Source organism: Monomorium pharaonis, chromosome 11 (genome assembly GCF_013373865.1).
Source record: "Monomorium pharaonis isolate MP-MQ-018 chromosome 11, ASM1337386v2, whole genome shotgun sequence".
In the NCBI taxonomy this organism is placed as follows: Eukaryota; Metazoa; Arthropoda; class Insecta; order Hymenoptera; family Formicidae; genus Monomorium; species Monomorium pharaonis.
Genome location: NC_050477.1, coordinates 3,426,631 through 3,450,151, shown reverse-complemented (window position 1 = coordinate 3,450,151; position 23,521 = coordinate 3,426,631). Strand labels below are relative to the sequence as shown.

The 23,521-nt window shown below is 31.3% G+C and overlaps 4 protein-coding genes and 1 long non-coding RNA gene across 7 annotated transcripts; 3 read left to right on the top strand and 2 right to left on the bottom strand.

The window, feature by feature from the left end:
* Positions 1–1,416: 1,416 nt before the first annotated feature.
* On the bottom strand, positions 1,417–2,891 carry LOC105830238. Of its 2 annotated transcripts, XR_001138555.3 has the most exons (3): positions 2,752–2,891; positions 2,291–2,479; positions 1,417–1,598 (listed from the first exon to the last, which is right to left on the bottom strand). It is a non-coding gene; the product is annotated as an uncharacterized LOC105830238 (long non-coding RNA). The 2 variants fall into 2 exon arrangements; XR_004965010.1 differs by lacking the exon at positions 1,417–1,598 and having other exon boundaries at positions 1,922–2,479.
* A 309-nt stretch (positions 2,892–3,200) lies between these two features.
* Positions 3,201–8,002, top strand: LOC105830237 (phosphoenolpyruvate carboxykinase [GTP]). Its single transcript, XM_012669445.2, has 7 exons — positions 3,201–3,470; positions 4,130–4,381; positions 4,466–4,650; positions 4,820–5,214; positions 5,438–5,785; positions 6,128–6,394; positions 6,594–8,002. The coding sequence occupies exons 1-7, from the start codon at positions 3,235–3,237 to the stop codon at positions 7,053–7,055; spliced, it is 2,145 nt and encodes a 714-aa protein (XP_012524899.1). The 5' UTR covers positions 3,201–3,234; the 3' UTR covers positions 7,056–8,002.
* A 1,505-nt stretch (positions 8,003–9,507) lies between these two features.
* Positions 9,508–13,262, top strand: LOC105835538 (exonuclease 1). Its single transcript, XM_012678934.3, has 8 exons — positions 9,508–9,808; positions 9,887–10,006; positions 10,166–10,427; positions 10,601–10,816; positions 10,972–11,256; positions 11,393–12,385; positions 12,456–12,559; positions 12,672–13,262. The coding sequence occupies exons 1-8, from the start codon at positions 9,648–9,650 to the stop codon at positions 12,688–12,690; spliced, it is 2,160 nt and encodes a 719-aa protein (XP_012534388.2). The 5' UTR covers positions 9,508–9,647; the 3' UTR covers positions 12,691–13,262.
* A 4-nt stretch (positions 13,263–13,266) lies between these two features.
* Positions 13,267–14,598, bottom strand: LOC105835527 (cytochrome c oxidase assembly protein COX16 homolog, mitochondrial). Of its 2 annotated transcripts, none has more exons than XM_012678919.3 (3): positions 14,361–14,598; positions 14,166–14,280; positions 13,267–13,478 (listed from the first exon to the last, which is right to left on the bottom strand). In XM_012678919.3, the coding sequence occupies exons 1-3, from the start codon at positions 14,450–14,452 to the stop codon at positions 13,404–13,406; spliced, it is 282 nt and encodes a 93-aa protein (XP_012534373.1). In that variant the 5' UTR covers positions 14,453–14,598; the 3' UTR covers positions 13,267–13,403. The 2 variants fall into 2 exon arrangements, with proteins under 2 accessions (XP_012534373.1, XP_012534378.1); XM_012678924.3 differs by having other exon boundaries at positions 14,166–14,274.
* An 86-nt stretch (positions 14,599–14,684) lies between these two features.
* LOC105835518 (cyclin G) lies at positions 14,685–23,376 on the top strand. The gene is made up of 7 exons (XM_012678907.3): positions 14,685–14,821; positions 18,336–18,597; positions 18,794–19,213; positions 19,370–19,618; positions 19,728–19,936; positions 20,352–20,414; positions 20,520–23,376. Exons 2-6 carry the CDS (start codon positions 18,454–18,456, stop codon positions 20,395–20,397), a joined length of 1,068 nt encoding a protein of 355 aa, XP_012534361.1. The 5' UTR covers positions 14,685–14,821; positions 18,336–18,453; the 3' UTR covers positions 20,398–20,414; positions 20,520–23,376.
* Positions 23,377–23,521: the final 145 nt, after the last annotated feature.

Genomic DNA, 23,521 nt, shown 5'->3' with positions numbered 1-23,521 from the left:
TTTGAAAACAATAACGGAAAAAAATGCTTTTACTAAAGTGTTTAAAATTTAATTAGATCTGAACATAATTTTGTTTTATTAAAATAATTATGTAGGACAGTTAAATTGTTTATTAGAATGCCTAAATTTTGTTTAATATTATTTGAGCATTCTAAATAATTTTAATGGTCCCCAACCAAATATTATTTTCAAATCTGTATCTAACTAAATTTTAAAGATATTCAGCAAAACCATTCTTTCCATGTAGAGACATAAGACAAAGAAAAGAAAAGGACAGAAGTGAGTGAGAGAGAGGGGCAAGGGGAAGAGTAAAATAAAAACAGAAAGAACAAGCAAAGGAAAAGAAGTGAGGAGGGGGATAAGATTAGAAGAAAGAAATATAAAAAAGAGCATAAATATAAAATTATGATAAAAGAACGTAATCATTAGAATTTGGACTCGCTTTTCTTATGAAATCAGTACCAATGCATGCATCATGCTAACGATATAGCTCTTATGCAATCTCGCCAAGATAAGCATATCGTAGGCCACACGGGCGAGCCTCCAGCCACGTCAGGCGCGACAGACGTACGCATCTGTTATGTGTGATTTCGTCATTAACAAGTTTATAATTCGACAGCGTAGACGTGAAATTGGAATATTATAATGTATCGATGTTATATTCCTGAAGAATTCTTAAAACCTTCAACGATATCAAGATATGACTATAAATAATAACAGCGCGCCTAAGAATAAATACAATAAGATACTTAATACATTTAGGTTGTTCCAACTTCTTGGTAAACTTACCTACCAAGTAAGCATGTGTTTATCTTCATTTCTTTTCTTAAATAAATAAAGACAAACATATATTTATCTGATAGGTAAGTTTACCAAGAAGTTGGAACAACCGCTCCTAAGTATATTAAATATGTAATAGCCATTAACTGGTAAATAAATATTAATTAAAATATCGTAAATTGTGTGTAATAAATTCAATTATGCTATTAATATAAAAAACTTTTTGAAAGTGTATACAAAATAATCGCGTGTGTGCGTGCGCGCGCGCACGCACGTGTGTATGTACTTTCTTTCTATTAGTAATAATATTATTAAAATAATAAAAAATAAGAAATATAAAGATTCAGATAAAATTTATATACTTTATAAAAATAATAAAATTTTTGATAATTTACAATAATAAAAATTAAAAAATATAAATAATAAATTTTCAATGAAATATCTTTTTTAAATTTTATATAAAATATGTGCGTTTATTTAAATATTATATTTAATGATAAATTAAATCCATATAATTTAATAACATATATCATTAATTTAATAAAGATTAAATAAATATTAATTAAAAATATTATATTATGTACATATTTTCAAAAAAAAGAGTGCACTTTCTAAAATTTTATAAAAATAAGGTGTTTTTATTGCATTTTATTCTATTTAGAAAATTATAATTATAATTTTTTATGAAATAATTACTTAAAAGTATAATTTATTCTCTTATGACGATTTAACGTTGATGGAATCCGCTCCTGACTTGGTCCGTAGTCCATCTACTGTCTGGCGATAATTTATAAGTCCGATATTTTTTGTGATAATTACTAGAGGGAAATTAAAGAGAAATAGTTGGAAAGAGAATGATATTAATTTCCTTATTACATATAGTGATAAAAAATAATAAAGCGCATTTCTTAAGTTTCCGTTAATTTGGATTTTATATACACGTATACAAAATTATTTAAAAAATATTTTAGTTTAATTTTAATTTATATAAATTTATATAAATTTCTAGTTTTTATGTAAGAAGTGAATACTATATTTTATAATTAATTATATTTTATTTTTTATGTAATTTTTTGTAGAATTAATTTATTTTCTTTAGCTTTAAATATATACAATTCTCTTTTTTCTTTTTTATTTTCTCTTTTTGTGTAAGTGAAAACATATAATCTTGCAATGAAATATGAAATAGTAATTAACAATAGAAAATGTCCCATTTTTGTTCTGTCATATCATAATGTAAACTAGTATTCATAACATCGTTTTATCAATTTTATATATACAATAAGATAGCAAGATTATTTAAAAGTATTATTTTATTTGAGAAAAGATGTATGTATATTTAAATTAATTTTACAAGTTTGCTAAATAATTCTGCATCGCTCCTACTTAACATTTATGACTTTGAAAGAAAAAATATTGCGCATCATAAACATGAGCTGGATGATGATACGATCTCATTGTCAGTAGTGCTATAATTCTTTGTCTCTCCGACGACATATCTCCTACTTACACGATTAAATAAAATTCTCCTAAGGGTCTTTATCACTTATCACTGTTTTGCACGGAACGTCGAGTAGGCTCGAGTGCCCGAATAAAAGACACGTTCCTTTCATCGCAGCTGGATAATTGTTTGAAATGCGGACCGTAGATAGTAGTATTACTCGTTTGTGTCGGCGATACTTGACGATAAATAAGCCGTCTGTATGAAATAGACAGCAAAAAGTAAGTGGACAAGCGGGAGAGTCGTATATATGTGTGCATATGTATATATACATATAAATAGAGCAACGAGAGCGGCTGACGGCTTTCTGTATAAAATCCGTCCGATCGCCGTCCCATTTCAATTTAATGCGAAAGTGAATTTAATCGTCGACGTTACCGTTACATCATAAAATATATATAGCTTTTACTTTTCAGAAAGATTTGGTCGCATTAATGTATATCGTTTCGCGCTACATAGACTATACTCACTATTTTCTCGATATTCCATCTGTTTAAATACTCAATCCAAATATCCGGTTTCTCTCTGGCTTTTCTCCGAGTCAACCATTCTCCAATTTGTGATTTAAAAAGTATATCTCATGCGACATGTGCATTAATTGATTTTCAAGCGTTGTTTTGCCCGTTGGGAATCTCCTTCGAACCTTGATCAACAACCACAGAACCACCGGCCGGATGATTTCAGCTAAAGCCAAGGACGTAAGCGGCGTAAAGTGTGTGTGTCAAAAGTGTACCAGTACCAGTTACAGCCAGTAATCCTTAGCTGTTTTGCGGTCATCGTTCGTGGACCTGCCCCCGGGGTCGTCACGATTTTACGCTCCCCACTATTAATCGGAAGTCCAACGGTAACTCCTCTTATCAACCAATCGGACGGGCGGATCGCTGGGGCTCGTCTGCGGGCAAATACGTTCCGTAATCACATATAAAGGAAACGTTTTCTCGAACACTGGTACCATGCCGCCAAAATTCCACGGTGTCAGCTGGACGAATTTGACGCGAGTTTCGCGGCGATTTGACGGCGGACGAGGCCTCTTCATTAATTGCCGCTGCTTCACCACGGGCAGTCTCCACAATTTTATTTTGACTCGTGCTCCAAAGATCAGCCGTTCCGCACACTTTCTCGCACCGTCTGTCACCGCGATCGAAAAAGTCCGCAGGATGCCGCACGCTGTCGATACCTATCGCTCCAGGTAAATATACACTTGCTCTGATGGCTTGCTTTTTAAGAGAACAATAATTGCCGCGATGATAATGTCAAAATAGAAAATAGAAAGATTGGTGGAAGTACAATACTTGCATATCTTCATTAATTAATTGCGAAAATCGCAAAACGAGATACAGAACTTTTCTTTGTCAGTTGAACTCGTTGATGTACCCGCCCATGAGCAGTACATCAATTATCAGACATCCTGTAATGTGCCATGAAATCGCTAGATTTAGTATTTAACTATAAATTTAAAAGTTTTCAAAACTTAAATCCATAAAGAAGAAATGAAAATTTATTTTTTTTAATTTAAGTTTACATCAACTTTACGATTAAACTTTTTTAAATTTAAATGGAGGATTGCACGCATGCGTGTATTTATACGCGTGTATATGTCACAAAAATATTATGTTTTAAAATTATAATTTAAAAAACTGCTTATATAATAATTATTATCATTGCAATATCGTTTGATCGATTTTTTTTATTAAAAAAGTTAATTACAAAAATTAACTTTTAAATAATCATTAAATAAAACGATAAAAGAAGAATATATAACATTTGCAACAGTTAGAATTGTTATACATTTTTTACTCATGATATCGTATGTTTTTAACATGTTTGAACAAAATTATGCTCTTTCAGATTTATCGTAACTCATGTCGCAAAAAACCCATCGCTTAAAAATGGATTTGATTATATTGGTAAAATACCATTGTTAAATGCATGCACGATAGAGATCTCATCCAAACTTCGCTATTACATCGAAGAATGCACTACACTGTGCGGTCCGAAAGACATTTATATATGTAATGGTACGGACGTCGAATACATGCAAATGCTAAAAATTCTGCAGAAAAGTAGAACTATCGAAAGTTTGCCCAAATATAAAAACTGGTAAGTGCTATATATTTCGTATATCTAGCACTACGCAAAATACCATTTATATTATTCTTCTAATGTATTGATGGTTTATAACAGCTGGTTGGCAAAGACTAATCCTGCGGATGTTGCGCGTGTCGAAAAATGTACATTTATCAGTACGGACTTGAAAAGCGACGCTATTCCTACACCACGTAAAGATATAATTGGAGAGCTTGGAAATTGGATCTCTCCTAATGATATGGAAAAAGCTATTTTGGAACGTTTCCCAGGATGCATGAAAGGTAGGCGGAAATTTTCGATATTTATAACTTGTTATCGATTTTCAAGTTTATTATATTGCATAGGATATACATATATGCACAATGTACAAAATATGAATCATAAACATAAATGGTTAAAAATTATTTAATTTTGCATGAATGGAGAATTAATTAGATTTCTATGACGTAGGACGCACTATGTACGTGATTCCGTTTAGTATGGGCCCCATAGGTTCTCCACTCTCTAAAATTGGTATAGAAATTACCGATTCGGCTTACGTAGTCTGTTCAATGAGAATAATGACTCGAATGGGAGAAAAGGTTCTTGAAGCCCTGGGAAATGACGATTTCGTTAAATGTTTACATTCGGTCGGTGTACCAAAACATAATTCAAAAGTCAATATAAGTCACTCATGGCCATGCGATCCCGAAAGGACGATTATTCTCCATAAACCTGCTAAGAATGAGATTGTATCTTATGGAAGTGGCTACGGTGGAAATTCTCTGCTAGGAAAAAAATGCTTTGCGCTTCGAATCGGTTCGACAATAGCCAGAAAAGAAGGATGGCTTGCTGAACATATGCTTGTATGTTTTCTATATTTTTTTTAAACATTCCCCCATTGTAATTGACTCTTCTTGTTTTTTTGGCCATAAGAAATAACTCTCTTTTTAATCTATTATAATTATTTTGTTCATTTCGTATAATTTTTTTTGCTTTGACTTCTTATAATTAACATGTATATCGGAATACGCAATTTTAATTTTAGAATAAGAGCAATAATAAAGTGAGATTTGTATTTCATTTCAGATATTGGGTATCACAAATCCCAAAGGTAAGAAACGATACATCGCCGCCGCTTTCCCGAGCGCTTGCGGAAAAACAAACTTGGCTATGATGCAACCTACTTTGCCGGGTTATAAGATCGAATGCGTGGGAGATGACATCGCGTGGATGAGATTTGATAATAAAGGAAATTTACGCGCTATTAATCCAGAGAATGGATTTTTTGGAGTTGCTCCCGGTACGAGTTGGGCCACGAATCCTAATGCTATGAAAACTATTTTCAAAAATACCATCTTCACTAATGTAGCGTCTACTAGCGATGGAGGGATATATTGGGAAGGAATGGAGAAAGAAATCGCAGATAATATCAAGGTATAAATATAAACAATAATAAAACGACGCATGTCGATTAAGCAACCGTTATATCAATCATTAGTAATCAAAATACAATAAATGTCTATAAAATTATTTATATGTATATGTATATGTATGTAATATATGTACAAAACTATCCTATTAATGTTATTAAATTGATATAATTATTAAATTAAATAAAATAATAATATAAAAAAATTATAAACAAATTTTTTTTGTTTCTATAATTTTAAATCTTATATGTTATTTCTCTGTATGCCTTTAATTCAATCTTTAGAGTTTAACATTGCAGTGTTATTAAAAATACGATATATAATATATTTAAATATTTTATTACAGGTGGTAGATTGGAGAGGTAATGATTGGTTTAGAGGTTCTAAAATACCAGCTGCTCACCCAAATTCAAGATTCTGCACTCCAGCTAAACAATGTCCTATTATTGATTCTTCTTGGGAAGATCCAGCTGGAGTTCCAATTGATGCTATACTATTTGGAGGACGAAGACCCGAAGGTGTACCTTTGGTTTATCAAGCTCGAAATTGGCAGCATGGTGTTTTTATCGGCGCTGCAATGAGATCTGAGGCTACAGCCGCTGCTGAACACAAAGTATATTAATATTTATTTTGACTGCATATTTAATTATTCCTAATGAATAATGACTAAATGAAGCGAAAGAACAAATACAAAATTCAATATAAAAAAGTGGACTCTATATTAACTTAACATTTGTAAAATATATAGGAACTGTTAGAACCAAAAAAGTTATAGAATAAAGTTAATGGATCGACTCTATCATATTTTGCAGGGTAAAATAATTATGCATGATCCGTTTGCCATGAGACCCTTCTTTGGTTATAATTTTGGACACTATCTCGCCCATTGGTTAAGTATGGAACAAGTAAAAAATGCCAAATTGCCAGCAATATTCCACGTAAATTGGTTCAGGAAAGATATGAAGGACGGAAAATACCTATGGCCAGGATTTGGTGAAAATTCACGTGTCCTCGATTGGATCCTTCGAAGGATCGATGGTGAAGATATTGCCGAAGACTCAGCTATTGGTTTATTGCCAAAACCGGAATCCGTTAATTTACAAAATCTCCAAGATAATGTGAACATGGAGGAACTATTTAAATTACCAAAAACTTTCTGGCAGAAGGAAGTCGAAGATTTGAGAGAATATTTTGATTCTCAAGTAGGAAACGATTTACCCGAACCGATTGCGATGGAACTCAATCGTCTTTCTGATAACGTCAATAATCTTTAATTTTTTTAATACTATTCTTATATTTTATATTGAGAGTCACATTCTTCAAGTTAATATGAAATTACAATAACGATATAATTATGATTTTGATACAGAATTAATTATATAGCAAGACACTTGATAACATAATAATAATTTGAAAAGTAAAAAAAAAGTTATTTGACGTGCCATGTGGTGTAACATAAGATTTAACACAATAATTTCTTTCTACATTATGTAGATGTGTAGAAAGGAAATCTAAAGAATTATTTGTATAAAGGATAAAAAATACTAATTTCTCATATATATATATATAGGCTAATGTTTCTTTTAGAAAGATCTTTCATGGGAATCAACTTTCTCTTAACAAAAATTTAATGTATACTTTCTTACAAATTATTTTCAGTATTAAATATGTTGATATAATTAAATCTTAAATTAAAAATTCTGTTAACAATAAATTTATATGTAAAATAAATAAAAATAAGGTTTTACTATTCCCATTTTTAAATTTTATTTTGCAATATTCGATATGTGAAATAATCTCACTTTACTTAAATTGTACAGATCATGTTCTTAGATATTTGATTGTTTCTTCATTTTAATATTTAATTACAATTAAATCATTAACAATTAAATCATCATTAATGAAAGACGATCCTAGTTTATTATCTATAATATGTTGACTGAAAACATGCATATAGTGTGAATATATAATATTAGAAAAAGTGCTCTATGCGAATGAGATACGTTGTGTTTTAATATTTTATTTAATTACAATAAAAATATTCCCGAGACAATGCCATGTTATTGTTACATTATTTATATTATATCCATGTTTTGCTCTATTTAACAGAAGTTTGCCACAAAAATAGACGATATGTAAAAATATCTTGTATGTGTGCATATTTATGAGAGAGATGTGCATTTTCATGAAACAAAAATAAAATCTTGTTATTCCAATCAAAGAGTATTTTATAAACAATTTTTAATTAAGACACATTATACAAGATTTTGCATATATTATAGCGTTACAATTTTGCAATGTAATACTGTGGTAATGTTTTAAAAATACTAAAACATTAGTGCAATAATTGTAATATGTAATATCAAACTGTTTACTATAAATATGTATATTAATTTTTTAACATATAATATATATATACAAATTTTGTATAAATAAATTAAGATTAATAAAGTTTTTTTATGCCCTAATTGTGTGATCTATAAATTTTATATGGATTAAAAATCATCTAAAATAAAAAGAATGCGTCAGAAAAATGTCAAACATTATTTATTCGAAATATATTGGAAATCTTTATAAATATATAATACTTTTTTTACGGATTCTTTTTGTTCTAAATTGTTCTAAATAGTTGAAATTTTTCTTAGAGATTTTCATATGGGTTTTTCTTGAATTTTTATATAAATTTTAGATTTTTTATAATTTCTGTATAACTTTACATCTTTTTAGAAAATTTTTCAGATTTTTTAATACAAATTAAAACACTTTTAGTAAATGCTGAGAAAGTCTACATCTTTTTAAAACTTCCTTATTATGCATATACATTCTGAAATATTTAAAAAATTCTCATTTTTTAATTTTCGAAGAAATCTTATAAAATTTAAAAAAGTTTAAGGCATTTTCTTTAGAAATCTTTATAAATTATAAATATAGAAAAATTATTATTTAAAAAATATTATAAAATTTCTTTATCAAAAGTTCAATGATATTCCAGAAATTTAAGTCGACCGCCTCCATTATTGTCCTTTTTCATTAGGCTAAATCTACAATAGGTGTAATAAGCCTTAGGCCGGATCTACAATAGGTGTAGTAAGCCTTATGCCATAAAAAATTGACCAATTATAATCGAATATGAGAAGAATAATCGAATATAATTGGTTAATTCCTTATGGCATAAGGCTTACTACACTATTGTAAATCCGGGCTTATGCCATAAGAAATTGACTAATTATAGGTTTGTTTTTTATTCCTGCACTGCTGCACTAGTGCAATAAGTTAAAATGAGAAAAAATATATTTGTCTTATTCTAACTTATTGCACCAGTGCAGCAGTGCAGGAATAAAAAACAGACCTTATAATTGAATGTGAGAAGAATAATCGAATATAATTGGTTAACTCCCTATGGCTTTAGGCTTACTACACATAGGACGGGATTCATAGACCGATCTTAAGCTCAAGCATTGTCTCAAGCAATATCTTAAGATGCTAATACAGCTCTGTGATTGGCTGATGGCATCTTAAGACAGTACTTAAGATGATCTTAAATATAAGATCCGACTATGAATACTGGCCTATGAATTCCGGCCTATATTCGATTATTCTTCTCATATTCAACTATAATTGGTCAATTTCTTATGGCATAAGGCTTACTACATATCTATAGGACTTTTTGGGGAGCAAGTGAGAGGAAAGGCTCACGATCTACAAGTTCCTGCGTTTATGCTCGTTTATATAGCCATGCGCACGATTCGCAGTGTCTGCTAGTGCTGCGAATTTGGCGGTAATGTTGTTGATGTAAAGTGGATATTTAATACTGTTTAATTTTGATTAATTGTATAGACTGTAACAGAGATTAATTCATACAAAATATGGGCATCACCGGATTGCTACCGTTCTTAGAGAAGTCTTCTAGAAAGACAAATATTAAGGAGTTTTCCGGTGGTACTGTTGCGATCGATTCTTATTGTTGGTTACACAAAGGTGCATTTTCCTGCGCTGACAAATTAATGATGGGACAAGCAACAAATGCGTAAGTAACGGTTATATTTATTATGAATGTTGATATTCTCTCTCTTACGATAATCGGCAGTCAATTTTTCTCTTATAGATATGTGTTGTATTGTATGAAATATATAAATATGCTTGTAAAGTACAAGATAAAACCCATTCTGGTGTTTGATGGTCGACGTTTGCCTGCTAAGGAGCAGACAGAAAAAAAGAGACGAGAGTACGTAAGAAAAAGTTATTAAATTAGCTAAATATTGCAAATTTTAAAAATTAAGTGGAGATTTGAAAAAATTGTTTTAAGCTCAATAGAAATTAATGTAAGATCACCATCAATTTCAAACTGGATGAATAAATAATGCATTCAACTTGTTTTATCTAGATCTAGAGAAATGAATCGTCGTAAGGCAATGGAACTCATACAAATGGGTCAAGTTGCAGAAGGAACAAATTTGTTAAAACGAGCTGTAGATATCACTCATAAAATAGCATTAGAATTGATTAAACAATGCCAGAGTGAGAACATTGATTGTATTACAGCTCCTTATGAAGCTGATGCACAATTAGCATATTTAAATATCAGTGGTATAGCTGACGTTGTTATCACAGAAGACAGCGATTTGACATTATTTGGGTGTAAAAGAGTTAGTATATTGTATTCTAAGCTTCTTTCATATCTTATTCTCTTAGCTTAATCCTAAATTTGAGATTTTTTTTTGCTGTTTTAATAATACATAATATTACTATAGACAAATTTTTTAAAATTTTTGAAAACATATAACTGTTAGATACACATTTTAAACATGTTTTATTATAGATACTTTTTAAAATGGATTTCAATGGAAACGGGGTTTTGATCGAGCAAGACCGATTACATTTATCAATGGATGTGAAACCTGAACAATTTGATATGGATAAGTTCCGTTATATCGGTATTTTGTCTGGTTGTGACTATCTTCCTTCTCTCCCTGGTATCGGTTTGGGAAAAGCACGAAAGTTTATTATGAGAAATACAGATCGCAATATACATAGAGTTAGTTATTACATCAAACTTTAATACTTTTCTAAATTTTAGCAGTTAGAGAAACAATTTTAACAAAAATTTTATATAAATTTAAAATAATATGGAAAGATTGTGTAAACTTGTGTTATCTAATTTTAAGTAACATTAATCCAATGTCTTTTAAGGCATTGGTACGTGTAGGCTCGGTTCTCAACATGAAAGGATTAATTGTACCATTGGAATACAGAGACTCATTTATATTAGCTGATATAACATTCAAGTATCAATTAGTATTCTGTCCGTTGCAAAGAAAGCAAGTAAGATTGAATCCACCTCCAGCTAATATTACTGAAGATCAACTGCAATATGCTGGGGAGGAATTGGATGGGGACCTTGCTTTACAACTAGCCCTTGGGAATTGTGACCCAGCCACTTTAGAAATGGTTCACAATTTTAATCCAGACAAAATCGTAAGTAGTTATTTGTTATAAAATATTATTATATAACGTTAAATAATTTTTAAAAATAATATGACAATCCTCAATAATCGAATAATCAATACTCCAAATATTCGTTTTGTATTTTAATTTGTGTTATACATTGTAGGAGCGAAAAAGAAAGCGAGATGCACAGACAGAACAAACAATGATGATTCAAACTAGCATTTGGTCGAGCAAATATAAATTGAAAATGCAACATCAGATCTTTTCTCCTAAAAATATATTAAATAGTTTATCAATTGTTAATACAAAAAAGCTTACTGAGAGAAAGAATGCACATGTCCCATTAAATTTGCATAATGATTCAATTATGCAAAACAATGGACTTCTAGAGGATCAAGATTTAGATGACACTATTTTGGATATATATAATTCAAATCAGGATACTAGGCTAATCAACAATACTAAAAAAGAGTCGGAAGATTTGTGTTTAGAAAATGATACGTCACCAGACTTACTTAAGCGAAGAAATCCATTTATTAAACGAGTATCCGATCTTACAACGTCACCAAGTGTTCTGTCCGACGGAAATTGTCGAAAAAGAGGAAGAAATTTAATGCGCATAAGACGAACCATCATAGATGAGAATACTGTAGTAGAAAGTAAATATTTTTCAAAACAAGATAAAGAGCACAATGTACTCGAATCGGAGAATAAGGAGATTGAAATTAATTTGAAAGATATAAAACATAATACGATTCCAGATATTGACACGAATGTACATAATATAAATGAGGAACAACTAGAAAAAATGTTATCTATAACGGACATTGCACAAGATGCAAGCTCAATGAAAAATATTGGTGATGCATTTTTATCAAATCAAGACAACTGTTTGATTAATACTTATAGACATGTTCCTGAAATATCAAACCCTAACAACAGGATAGACGATGTATTATCAGCGACACATACGATTGATAAGAATTATATAACAGATCATTTTTTATTATCAAGTTCTGATATGGAAACTAATGATACAACCAATTATGAATATGCGAATAGTTCGCAAAATTTATCCAAATGGCCGAATATAAAAAATGATCAAGTCTTTTCCTCTAAAAGAAATATATTTGAGAGACAAAGTTCAACAAGTCTGGTAAATACAGATATGTACAAACTTTAAAAGCCAATAGGAAATATTAATTATTAATGAAATGTTTCTTTAGGTACGAGTTAACTCGGTAAAAAGAAAGAAACAATTACGAAGTAAACAATCACCATCAATTCCTAGACAACAAAGTTTATTAAGCATGTATGGATTTCAAAAAAGGTAAGGTAAAAATTATGCTAAGCATTAGACATAACTAGACATTAAAAATAATTTTGTGCACATTATATATGATTATTAAAAGAAGATTTGTTATTTATAATTTTCTTTGTAGGTCGTCTCTTAAAGATTAACTTTAATGATCTGTATGAGACTTAGTTTACTATTTTCTATAATTCAGAGCGTGCTATCAGTATTTTAGCGTGATAAGTATTGATAAATGTTCTTCAAATATGTGATTTATGAAAGCCTAAAAGTTGAATACAATTAGAAAAAGATGTTACATCTAATGTGCCCATATTGATACAATGATTAATATTCATTTAAAATGAGTTTGAATTACATGTTTGAATAAATCCTGCAGAGCAGGTCCAAGTTCTCCCTATATTGATTCGCTGCCATATATATATATATATAAATTATCCATTAAGCATAAGCAATTAAGCAGTCCAATTAATTTAATTTTTAATACTTTTTTAAAAAATTTTCTGATTAATGATATATCAAGAATTCTTTGGAACGAGTACTTTACATGACACATGAGAACTTTTCTTATGTATTGTATTATATTCATTTACAGGCATTTATAATTTCAAATTTGAGATGTTCTACAAAAACTATGAAAATTGTTATTTTAATTTAATTATGTATATATAACAAAATTGTCAATTATTGTTAATAAATTTCTTAAGATTACAACAGAAAACAGATTATGTTTAAAAACCTCTATTATATTTATTTTCTAGTAATATCTAATAACAAACCTTCATGTAATTAAGAATTACAAATGTTTAAATATTGAATTAATTACATGTTTTTATTAATATATATTTATATATTAATATTTTTATTGATTTCTTACATTTTCTGATTCTTCCCATGGTCTTGGTATTCGAATGTTTTCCCAGTTTTCAAGATCCATCTGTAAACATATATTATATGGAAGTACTTCCTTTTTTTGCATACTAAAGGTTATATAGCAAAAAGAATGATGTTTGCAGTACCAAAATTGTTGAATATATATATTTTAAAAAATTATCTCATATGTAACAATTAAAACGATTTTAGATAAAAAAACAAGTTTTCAAATAAAAAAAAACTACATTAGTGATTTAAACTTTAAGTAGTTTATAATCAATTCAACTTTTATGTATGAAGATATGTTAGTTTTTATTTAAAAAAAATGCAATTCTGGTTATATTTCCAGAAGATCTAATCTGTATCACTATTGTTATTTATTTAATAACAAAGTTGCGTTCGGAAATGTCTATCTAAGGCTGGTATTCATAGTCGGATCTTATATTTAAGATCATCTTCAGTACCGTCTTAAGATACCATCAGCCAATCACAGGCCCGTATTAGTATCTTAAGACATTGCTTGAGACGATCTTTAAATAAGATTCGAATATGAATACCACCCTAAGTATCATTTTATCCTTGTTTCACATTCAGTAAACAAGAATAAAATGATACATGAAGGCACTTGGTTTTTGAAGACATAAGAGAAGGAGTAAAATAATGTTTTTTATAACGTTTTAACCGTTCGTAATCTTATCACACTTTATTAAGACCTTTGTTTGAACAAGTAGACAAATGCTAATCCACATACCTTCTCCAATTTTTCATATTCTTTCTCCAAAGTAATTTCTTCTGGTTGTCTCATCTCAATTCCCTTCTTTTCTAGTTCGTCGCGCAATTTATATTCTTGACGTTTATACCTGTAACTAAAGATCGTCTGATAAGAAAATGACAAAATGCTTTGATGCAATTAGACCTTAATTTATCAGCAGTTAGTTATATATACCGTAACTCCGTAAATTCTCGGAGGCCAAATGATCCACCAAGAATAAAGACCATAAACGGTATACCGTACTGCCAAAATTTAGAGCGTGACATTACATTTTTTAATTTGATATCCTGTATAACGTTAATTATAACCTCGATTTACGTTAAACCTTCTCATGTTCCGCGCCGCGATGGTTAGGTTAGGTTAAGATGAGATTTTCAATGCTGTCAACCTTTGTTATCAACAGTAGCCAGGCCCGTTTTACAACGCGGCGATTGGCGCGCGATGATCAGCTGAACCAACGACGCATTATGGAACTTGGAGGGGTTGGCGGAGTAGGAGGTAGGAGGCCATCTCTCGTCCAACCGTCAGTTGGCGTAGTACTTGGTTCTGTTTCTGTTTATTTTCCCGGACTGAGAAGCAAACGCGGGCCAAAATTGGGTGATTCGTTAACGTAAAGGCGTTTCGGACGCATCCGGGTGAGCATTCCCCATTAATCTGCTTGTGTTACGTTCGCGATCTCGTTGAGACGATGAGTAGATCGAAAGAGAGAAAGAGAGTAAGTAAATCTCTCGACATTTTGGTAGGTTCGTTCTCTCGCTCATTTTTTTCCTCCCGTGTCTGAACGCGCGCATCCTAAACAGCTCGAGTGTGAATTTTCCATGTGACATATCCTACAGTTCGGATACATTTTGTTTTCATAAAAAGAAAAAAACTTGAAAGTTTGATGGAAGAGACTACATTACACACATACACGCATGCACGCACGCACACACACACGATATTGACTCATACCACAAGAATTTGAATTGTTACTGTCTAGTAACGATCGACTCCAATACAGATACGGAGACAGGAAGGGCTAATTGAGAAACAAGGGAGAAAAAACGAGCGATATGCTCATAGTCGATAGACTAGATTTGTAATTTAAATCTGATCGTTCCCAGTTGATTACGCGTCGGTATATGTCGCGTTGTAAGTGGAAAGATGATTCCGTTCGCATTTAGAAGATGAACTTTGTCGACGAAATCGAGAATCGACGATTTTCGGGTCCAAAATATCGAAGAGATCGTCTCTTGAACAAAGTTTCTTCCGATTTGCGAGGAAAATGAGGCGCGGGTCGTTGTACTCGCGTGGCTGCGAACTCAGTTGCGAATTCTATTGTCTTTTTCAGCTGTTTCTAACCAGAGTGACAACAGAATCTCGCCGTCAAAATAAACATTAGCGTTCTAGCGACCCTGACATTCACTAACATATTGAATGTGACGAGGAGTTTCGTCAGTTCGTCTGAATCGAGCGACTTAACCCTTTGTTTCCCGAGTTGTTTCCCATAAACATAGAGCTCGCTTATCTCGTCTTTAGATTATTTTGTTTAGCTGTTGTAATATACAGTAAATTTAATTTCTTTATTAATTGATGTATATTATCTTACGGATGGATTTGTAAAAAGTCTAGGAAATATTGTCTGTTGATTGTAAACGAATATTCGAATGTTCAAAAAATTGTGTAAATTATTGCAAAGCGTTATAATCGTATCCATGGAAATCGCAATGGATTAAAATTTTCTATTTCCGATCGAGCTGTAATATATTTAAATAAAAATTAGTTACATGAGTTGTCTGTTATTAATATTATCACTTGTCATATATTTCAGTTATTATGTCATTGTCGTTTTTATTTATTTCAAAATTCTTTCGTGTAATTTACATTTTTTGTTACCAATTTTTCCAGCGTAGGATTACATCTTTCGGCATGTGTAACATCCGAAAAATCGATAAACATTTACGTCGTTCCGCGGGTGCGTTGAACTCTGGCGGTACGTGCCACGTAACCTTTGACCTCGTACGCTCGTAAAAATTATACTTTGTAATTATTTAACGAATTTTAAGCAGATTATAATAACGCAGAATCAGGATTTATTATAGAATCCGGTAGAAATAAAATTGCTTTGCGAATGATATTATATATTGCAAACATTGGTTTTATATTAAAACATTTTTCTGCACAGAGCTGTATACAAAATTTCAACGTAACACGACATCTTTCTTTCGTCATCGCGTAAGCTCTGGAATATTCTGCTCGTTTCTTTTTGTTGGTTCAAGAAAGACACGAGTTTTATATACACTTTGTCGTCTGTCTTTATCTTCCCCCCTCTCTTCTTTTAGCCGAATCGCAAATCCTTCATCATGCTTTATGAACGATCTGTATTTGTTCAGAAACGAAAAAAACTTCCGAGGGAAGTTCCACCACGCATGAAACTAAACAACAGGTAATTTAAGCGCACAAATTTCGATTAATTTAATCGCCGATTAAGGCAAATGTCCCAGTGGCCGGACATGTATATAAAAACTATATCCGGACACTTACACATAAAAACTTAATATTAATCTCAAATGTTCTTTTTTTAATAATAATAAAATTTAATTATAATCTTGAATATTTAAAGATTACAATTAAATTGTAATATTATAGTAACAAAAGCATTTGAGATTAATAATAATAAATTTTGTGTACGTGTCCGGATATAGGTACACATGTCCGGCCACTGGGACGTTTACCTTAATTCAACTGACAATCTTTTAAAGCAAAGCTTGTTTAGCTCGCGTCTCTTTTTTTTTTTATCAGAATTAAAGTGATTCGGTAGCCTGCAATGCGTCAGTTTTGTTTTGAACGTATCGCTCTTGTTTACTTGCACTTCTTTTTAATCTTGCATTTTATTTGTTGTCTTGGGAATGCATCGAAAAAAATTGTCCCACTATTTATTGGTCAATTTGCGATTGGAAATCGATGCGTCAATCGATCACAGTCCACTGGTTCGAAAACGACGCAGAATTTCAACACAAAATCCGTAACTGTTCGTCAGAGGATTCTGCTTATCTTCGCCATGACGTCAGAACGTGTAAGATTGCCGATTGACATTGATTTCGCTTAATTTGGAAGCAACTCTCCTTCAACTTTCATTACCGCCTTTTTATCATATTTATCACATATCAGATTTCTCGTACTTTTTTTCTCTCACATTTGACATTTCTGATTTTTAAATAGTGACAGGTTGTGAGAGGTGGCATGCTTACAATTGTAAACACAATTTTATCTTAATCCAAAGTTATTTATCAAACATTGCTTGTTTCGTTTGTCAAAAAGCGTGCGCGCGCGCGTGTGTGTGTCTGATTATTTGGCCACAATGTGTCAATATTCTTTCGCTTCTCTTTTTTTCTTATTTTTTATTTCGGTTGTTGCTCCATTTATCCGCTTTGTCTGAAGGTGATCGAAGAAAAAGGAGAAGGAGAAGAACGAAGGTGGGAGAAGGGGATGGAGAGGGAGATCCAAGTAACGTGCTTTACCAGGATGGATCCTTGAGAGATTCTCTCTTTTTAATCAGGTCGCACGACCGGAGAGGCGGCACGTAGCTTTGTTTATGAACGATTGTGTTAAAAAGAAAGATTCTGTCGACCTTGTACAATCGTGCGTCTGATCACGTATGACGCATAATTATTTCGATGTTAAAATTGAAGTAATATACGGAGACCATAAACGGAGACATTTATCTTACATATGATTTACGTCGACGAATATCAATAGTATATTATAAAAAACATTTTAACGACGAAAAAAGAGCCATTAGAACCAACTTCTAATAAAAAGTTCAAGAATTGCGAGTAGAAGTTAAAGAGACAAAAATTTTTTCACGTATATTTTATCTGTCAAATGCCAAGAAGTTGCAAATATTATTAATTGAAATGTTTATAATAACAATTGTTCTGTAATGATCTCTTAATATGTAAAATGGTTTGGATAGGAAAAAAATCTAATTCAAATTATGATCGAGATTATTTATTGTTAAAGTTTTGTGAATTTTAGGATACTCCACACGCGTCATAGATTTAAAAAAAGTATACTATTCTAAGAAATAAAAATTCAATTTTTTTCCTTAACAATATTCCTGTGGATGTAGAAAGTTTATCTCGAACCCTGTTTACATTCTGTTTTCAGATACAAGGCTGGCCAGCTGCGCCATTCTTGTCGTGTGGTTCTTCTCATCAGCCACACTACATCAGCCAACCCTGGCTGTCAGGTTGTCATAGTCGGATTATTGTAGTTAGCTGTTGCGATGTCGCACACTGCAGGAATGGACACAGGCTTGCCTGTACCGGATGCCATCCCCCCGCTCGAAAAGCTGTACGAGGACCTGATTTTAAACTTGGTCCAGGAGATTAAATTTCAACCGGACCTTCATCAATTACCTATTACAACGGTTAGAACTTTGTGCGAAAGAAATGGTTGAATTTTACTATGAGCAACGATAAAACCATAATTGGCTACAATGCGCTTTATGCGCTATGTCATTCAATGCATATATATAAATATTTAGTATATATATCTTTAATTCTTAAAGTTTAAAATATTACGAATTAATAGTAGCACTTGTTTAATAATTGAATGCATTTCAGGACGATGATGAAATAACTATTGATGCTCGGGACAGATCTGCTCATGTTCTAAGATGCTTGAAAGTGGTGTACGATTTGTCTTCTGACGTATTCTTTATTGCGATCAACTTGATAGACCGTTTCTTGACCAAGATGAAAGCAAAACAGAAGTATATGGCCTGTATCAGCGTATCAGCCTTTTACATAGCCGCCATCCAACGGATGCAATCCATAGATGCCGACCACCTGGTCTCGATCTCGCAGTGCGGATGCACGGCTCAAGATTTAAGACGCATGTCAAATGTGATACAAGAAAAGTTGCAATGGGCACCCGGTACTCAACCTACTACTACTCTAACTTTTCTACGTTTGTTCAACAATATGTTTCACGTGATAGCGAAGCAAATGCATTTCTGCGACGTGTATACCACTATCGTCAAGGTGAGTTATTATTTTCTGATTTATTTTAGACTAATAAGAAAGTAAAAAGAGATTGAGTTCTCACCAAAGATGAGAACAGAATTCCAAGTATTTGTATATATTTGCAGATACATTATTACATTAACATGAAAATTATCAAGCTATATCTTATTTTAGGAATCCGAATTAATCCTTCGATTGGAAATGGTGACTTGCGATGGTAATTGTGCGAGTCTCAGACCATCTGAAGTAGCTCTGGTTTTACTATGCACTTATTTCGATGCTGCTGCTAAACGATTGATTGCAGACGCCACCGTGTCTGCCGAAAGTCCATCCTCGCACAATACAACTAACATTACGTCATCCTATCAAATGCTGAAAGATGAACTCATGCAGTTTGCTGTGGAACTCCGAGAGACATGCAATGTGACTGTTATTTTATTATTTGACCTTTTAAGTTTAATTGTTTATCTTGAATAAAACCATAATTTAATTATCGTTCCTCGAAAGTTCATGCTTTTTTATTGCGTTTCAGATTTCAGAGGAGAGTTTTCGTTTCACTCATGGGACTGTAGGCGCCATACTGAGCAAGTATAACGCCCAGGAACAAATGCCATACAAACAGAAGCTAATTTGGAAACTTTCATCGCGCACTGAATGTATGTTACGTCCAACCGAAAAATTCATATCTGTACTACCTGCTATTGCGGAACATGCGCCAGTTCCATCACCGAATAGGATCAGGTATCTATTTCTACTTCTCTGAATTACAATTAAAAAAATGCACACGTTAGCAAGAAATTAACTCTTTCTTTCCTTTTGATCTTCTTGCTACTACACTTTGACATCCGGACTCTTTGATATTAATTTTAACAACTTTGGACTTTTGAATCTCGATACAATAATAGACATATTATATATAATTCAATCTGACTTCGGTGGTTTTTGTTTTTTTTTTGTTTTTTTTTCCTCTTCGGACATCCAATCTATCTAACTTAGTGAAGGAAAATTTGAATCATTTAATTGTTAATTTTATCACACTGAACCCGAGTTAAAACGTTTATATATATTCAGGTATTTTTTCTAATTTCTTTAATATATTAATTTACACACTAATAATTGTGGTTTGCAGGTAACTTATTTTATTTTTATTTTATAGGAAAAACCGTAAATACGCCCGACGCCATGGCAATAAAAGACGTTAAAGTGGCACCATTTTGAAGTATGGTTGATTTCTATTAACTATTGTAGTGTTGAAGACATTTTTGCGAATTATTACGAATTTTGAAATGAGTTCTTACATGTTCACTTTTTATTTTACTTTCAGAGTACAGCACTGGAATTTTCATCCGATATATCAAATGAACTTTTTGATATACTATAGATATCTGGTACACGTCGAGTTAAAAACGCAAGATTTTTCACTTTTTTTACATCCGAAGATCAAAAAAGAATTACACAAAAGTACAAATATCAATTCAAGCATTATGATGATTTTCTTCAAAAACTTTGTGTCATCTACTGGAACATGTATATACTGGCGAAATATAAAAATCGTCATCTCACACTATACATGTAAGATGTAGTAATACAAGTTTTGCCAGTATGTGAATCATTATCGCACAACATATTAATTACATACAGACGCGTATTTCGAAATATTCGTGCAAATATTTTATAAAGAAGACAAAGATTTGAACCTCGCCCTATTCCAGTGATAAGATTGAATATTAATTGCTATAATGAGCATAGAGAAAAAGAAAAGGTGAACAGAGATATAAGCGCTGTGGAAAGCAAAAATAATCTTTAAAAAAGATTGAGAGTTAATGTGATATACAATGTTCTTTATAGTTATTATCTAATTAGGAAAATAACATCTGATAAAAAGCATATATCTATTTACAAAATGTGTTAAAAACGAGAAAAAAGTATAAAGTATATAATAAGAATTGCGAAAGTATTAACAATTTCGTATAATATAAAACGATTTTTATAAAGACAAAAACAAAAAGAAGATAAAGATAAATTGATTGACACAAATAAGGATAAATACCAAATGCGCTGAAACCTATGCTCGCTAAGTTCGACGAAGAAAAAAAACAGTTTTGTTGGTTTTGGTTTCGTTGTATCGAAATATGTTTTTTTTAATCTTTGTTTTGAAAAGAACGATTGATACATAGAAACATACATATATAAATGTGGAATTAGCGCACTTGGAATGAATTATTTGGCGTGCACGCACATATAAACAATAACAGGAAATATACGAATTGTAGCATAAATTCATACTACAATATTTTGAAATGCACAAATATGTAATTCGGAATGTCGGAGACCAATTTCGCTATCATGCTGCAATACAAAAGACGTTTTTTTTTTTTTTTACGTTTATTCCAAAGAAGAGAAGAAGTCATTGTATATATTTTTGCTTCTTTTCTGTATGAAGAATATCTCGTACATTTTGGAATTAGGTTTTCTTGCGATAATAATAGAAACGCTTTTTATTGATATCAGTTAGTTTTTACTATCATTTATTTATCTGATTCATCACAGTAGGCTAGCTAGTAATATAAGAACAAAACGTGAAGAAATACTCCAAGTCCGATTTGTCGTTGTCTCTTAATCTTTAATTGATTGTGTAATACATCACCAGTAGATAAGCGGTAGACTGCACGCTGTGCATTTTGCATGCGACCAAGGAAGGATTAAGAGCGACCGCGATATCAAAATGTAAAAATACATGATATAAAATTCAAAAACAGACGATAGCATGTGTACAATGCGTCGTAATGCGAGCAAACGTAATTTTATTTTACAAAAACATTGAATTTTTTAGGTAATTTATATATATTTTCATATATATTTTTTAATTTATGCTCCACATCAAGTGCGTTAAACGACAAAATGTCGCGATTGACAATAGAATTCACACAATTCGGTGTTCGAAAACCAGTGTGCACTATCTGCGTTTGTAATTGAAGGAAAAGAAAAAAGGGGGCAATTGGTTCAAGTTTGCAAATCTTAGCCAGTTTACGCTAGTCATAAGTCGTACTTCCACTTCATCATCTGTTCTCTTCTTTGTGGCATCAATACAAATCACGTGAGTTTAATTCCACGAAGCTTTTTTATTTTCTATAACAAATCTCTATAATTATACGCCACTCACCATGAATATTCGGAAAGTGTTTGATCCTCAATATTTCTTTATTGGAAACAAGCCGAAGACTCCACAAGTTCCCAAATTATAATTAATATTAATTATAATATAATCCCAAATTAATAGTTTTAAATAAATAATGTCCAATGTTTGCTAGAAAGTTTGTAAACAAATCAAATTGGACATGAATTTTGTTACATATTATGTCAATCAATTATCAACAGATATAAAAAAATATGCTTACAAACCTTGCAAATAGTCGAATATCGAGCAAGGCTTGATAATATACTGGTCACCAAATTTTCATCAAAGAGCAAAGTTTGCACAATTTAATTTAAATTTTTAAATTGTCAAATTGCTGTAAAAAAATAATTGACATCAAACTGAATAGCAGATTTTGCTCGCTTTTTGACAATTTACTCTCAAATTTTGATGCAAACCATCAGCAAATACAAAATGATTACGAACAGATGCTATAGTATTTGATACAAAGTTTTAAGCGAATTTGTTGTCAATTTGATGACAATCTAATGAAAATCGTTAGTGGGTATGTAACGAGGACATAATTTGGTTAAGCAAAGTTGCGCGTCTCGGGACGTTGATGATTAAAGATGTTCTTCTGCAGAGATGCAGTATTGCATTTAAAATTTGAGACTGCAAGAGCAAAATAAAGAATCTGATCTTATAATAATGAATCCGTAGGATGGTGTATTATATTTTTCTTTTTGAGAAAAAAGAATAGGAAGCTTTCGTTTTACGAAAAATATTGTTTCTATATTTAAGTATTTATCTCGTGTATTTTATAAAAAAAGCACAAATTTTTATTCATTAGTATTACACAGTATACAAACTTCAAAATTATTAACGTTGGTTTTCTTAGCAAATACGATAACATATTTTTCAAAGATCTTGTGCAACGTGGAATATGTACGAAGTAAAACTGTATATGTGCGTTTTATATCAACGATAAAAATCGAATTTGTAATGCACAAAAGTTTGTTTATAATAAAATTATAAAAGAATATAATGGAAATGAATAATATACTGTGATCTTTTTTGTACAAAGAGAATGCTGACATGTCAAAAGTACATACAAGTATGTATATATATCAATGTGTGTATATATATATATATATATATATATATATATATATATATATATAAAATACATT

Bases quoted from the DNA above. Each gene is read 5' to 3' on its own strand.
- LOC105835518 (XM_012678907.3), top strand. From the start codon at position 18,454: ATGTCGCACACTGCAGGAATGGACACAGGCTTGCCTGTACCGGATGCC. The intron at 19,214-19,369 runs GTGAGTTATTAT...ATCTTATTTTAG, and splicing joins TGTATACCACTATCGTCAAG to GAATCCGAATTAATCCTTCG. The intron at 19,937-20,351 runs GTATCTATTTCT...TTTATTTTATAG, and splicing joins CCATCACCGAATAGGATCAG to GAAAAACCGTAAATACGCCC.
- LOC105830237 (XM_012669445.2), top strand. From the start codon at position 3,235: ATGCCGCCAAAATTCCACGGTGTCAGCTGGACGAATTTGACGCGAGTT. The intron at 3,471-4,129 runs GTAAATATACAC...ATGCTCTTTCAG, and splicing joins GTCGATACCTATCGCTCCAG to ATTTATCGTAACTCATGTCG. The intron at 6,395-6,593 runs GTATATTAATAT...CATATTTTGCAG, and splicing joins CAGCCGCTGCTGAACACAAA to GGTAAAATAATTATGCATGA.
- LOC105835538 (XM_012678934.3), top strand. From the start codon at position 9,648: ATGGGCATCACCGGATTGCTACCGTTCTTAGAGAAGTCTTCTAGAAAG. The intron at 10,007-10,165 runs GTACGTAAGAAA...TGTTTTATCTAG, and splicing joins ACAGAAAAAAAGAGACGAGA to ATCTAGAGAAATGAATCGTC. The intron at 12,386-12,455 runs GTAAATACAGAT...ATGTTTCTTTAG, and splicing joins GACAAAGTTCAACAAGTCTG to GTACGAGTTAACTCGGTAAA.
- LOC105835527 (XM_012678919.3), bottom strand. From the start codon at position 14,452: ATGTCACGCTCTAAATTTTGGCAGTACGGTATACCGTTTATGGTCTTT. The intron at 14,281-14,360 runs GTATATATAACT...GACGATCTTTAG, and splicing joins CGAGAATTTACGGAGTTACG to TTACAGGTATAAACGTCAAG. The intron at 13,479-14,165 runs GTATGTGGATTA...ATATGTTTACAG, and splicing joins AATATGAAAAATTGGAGAAG to ATGGATCTTGAAAACTGGGA.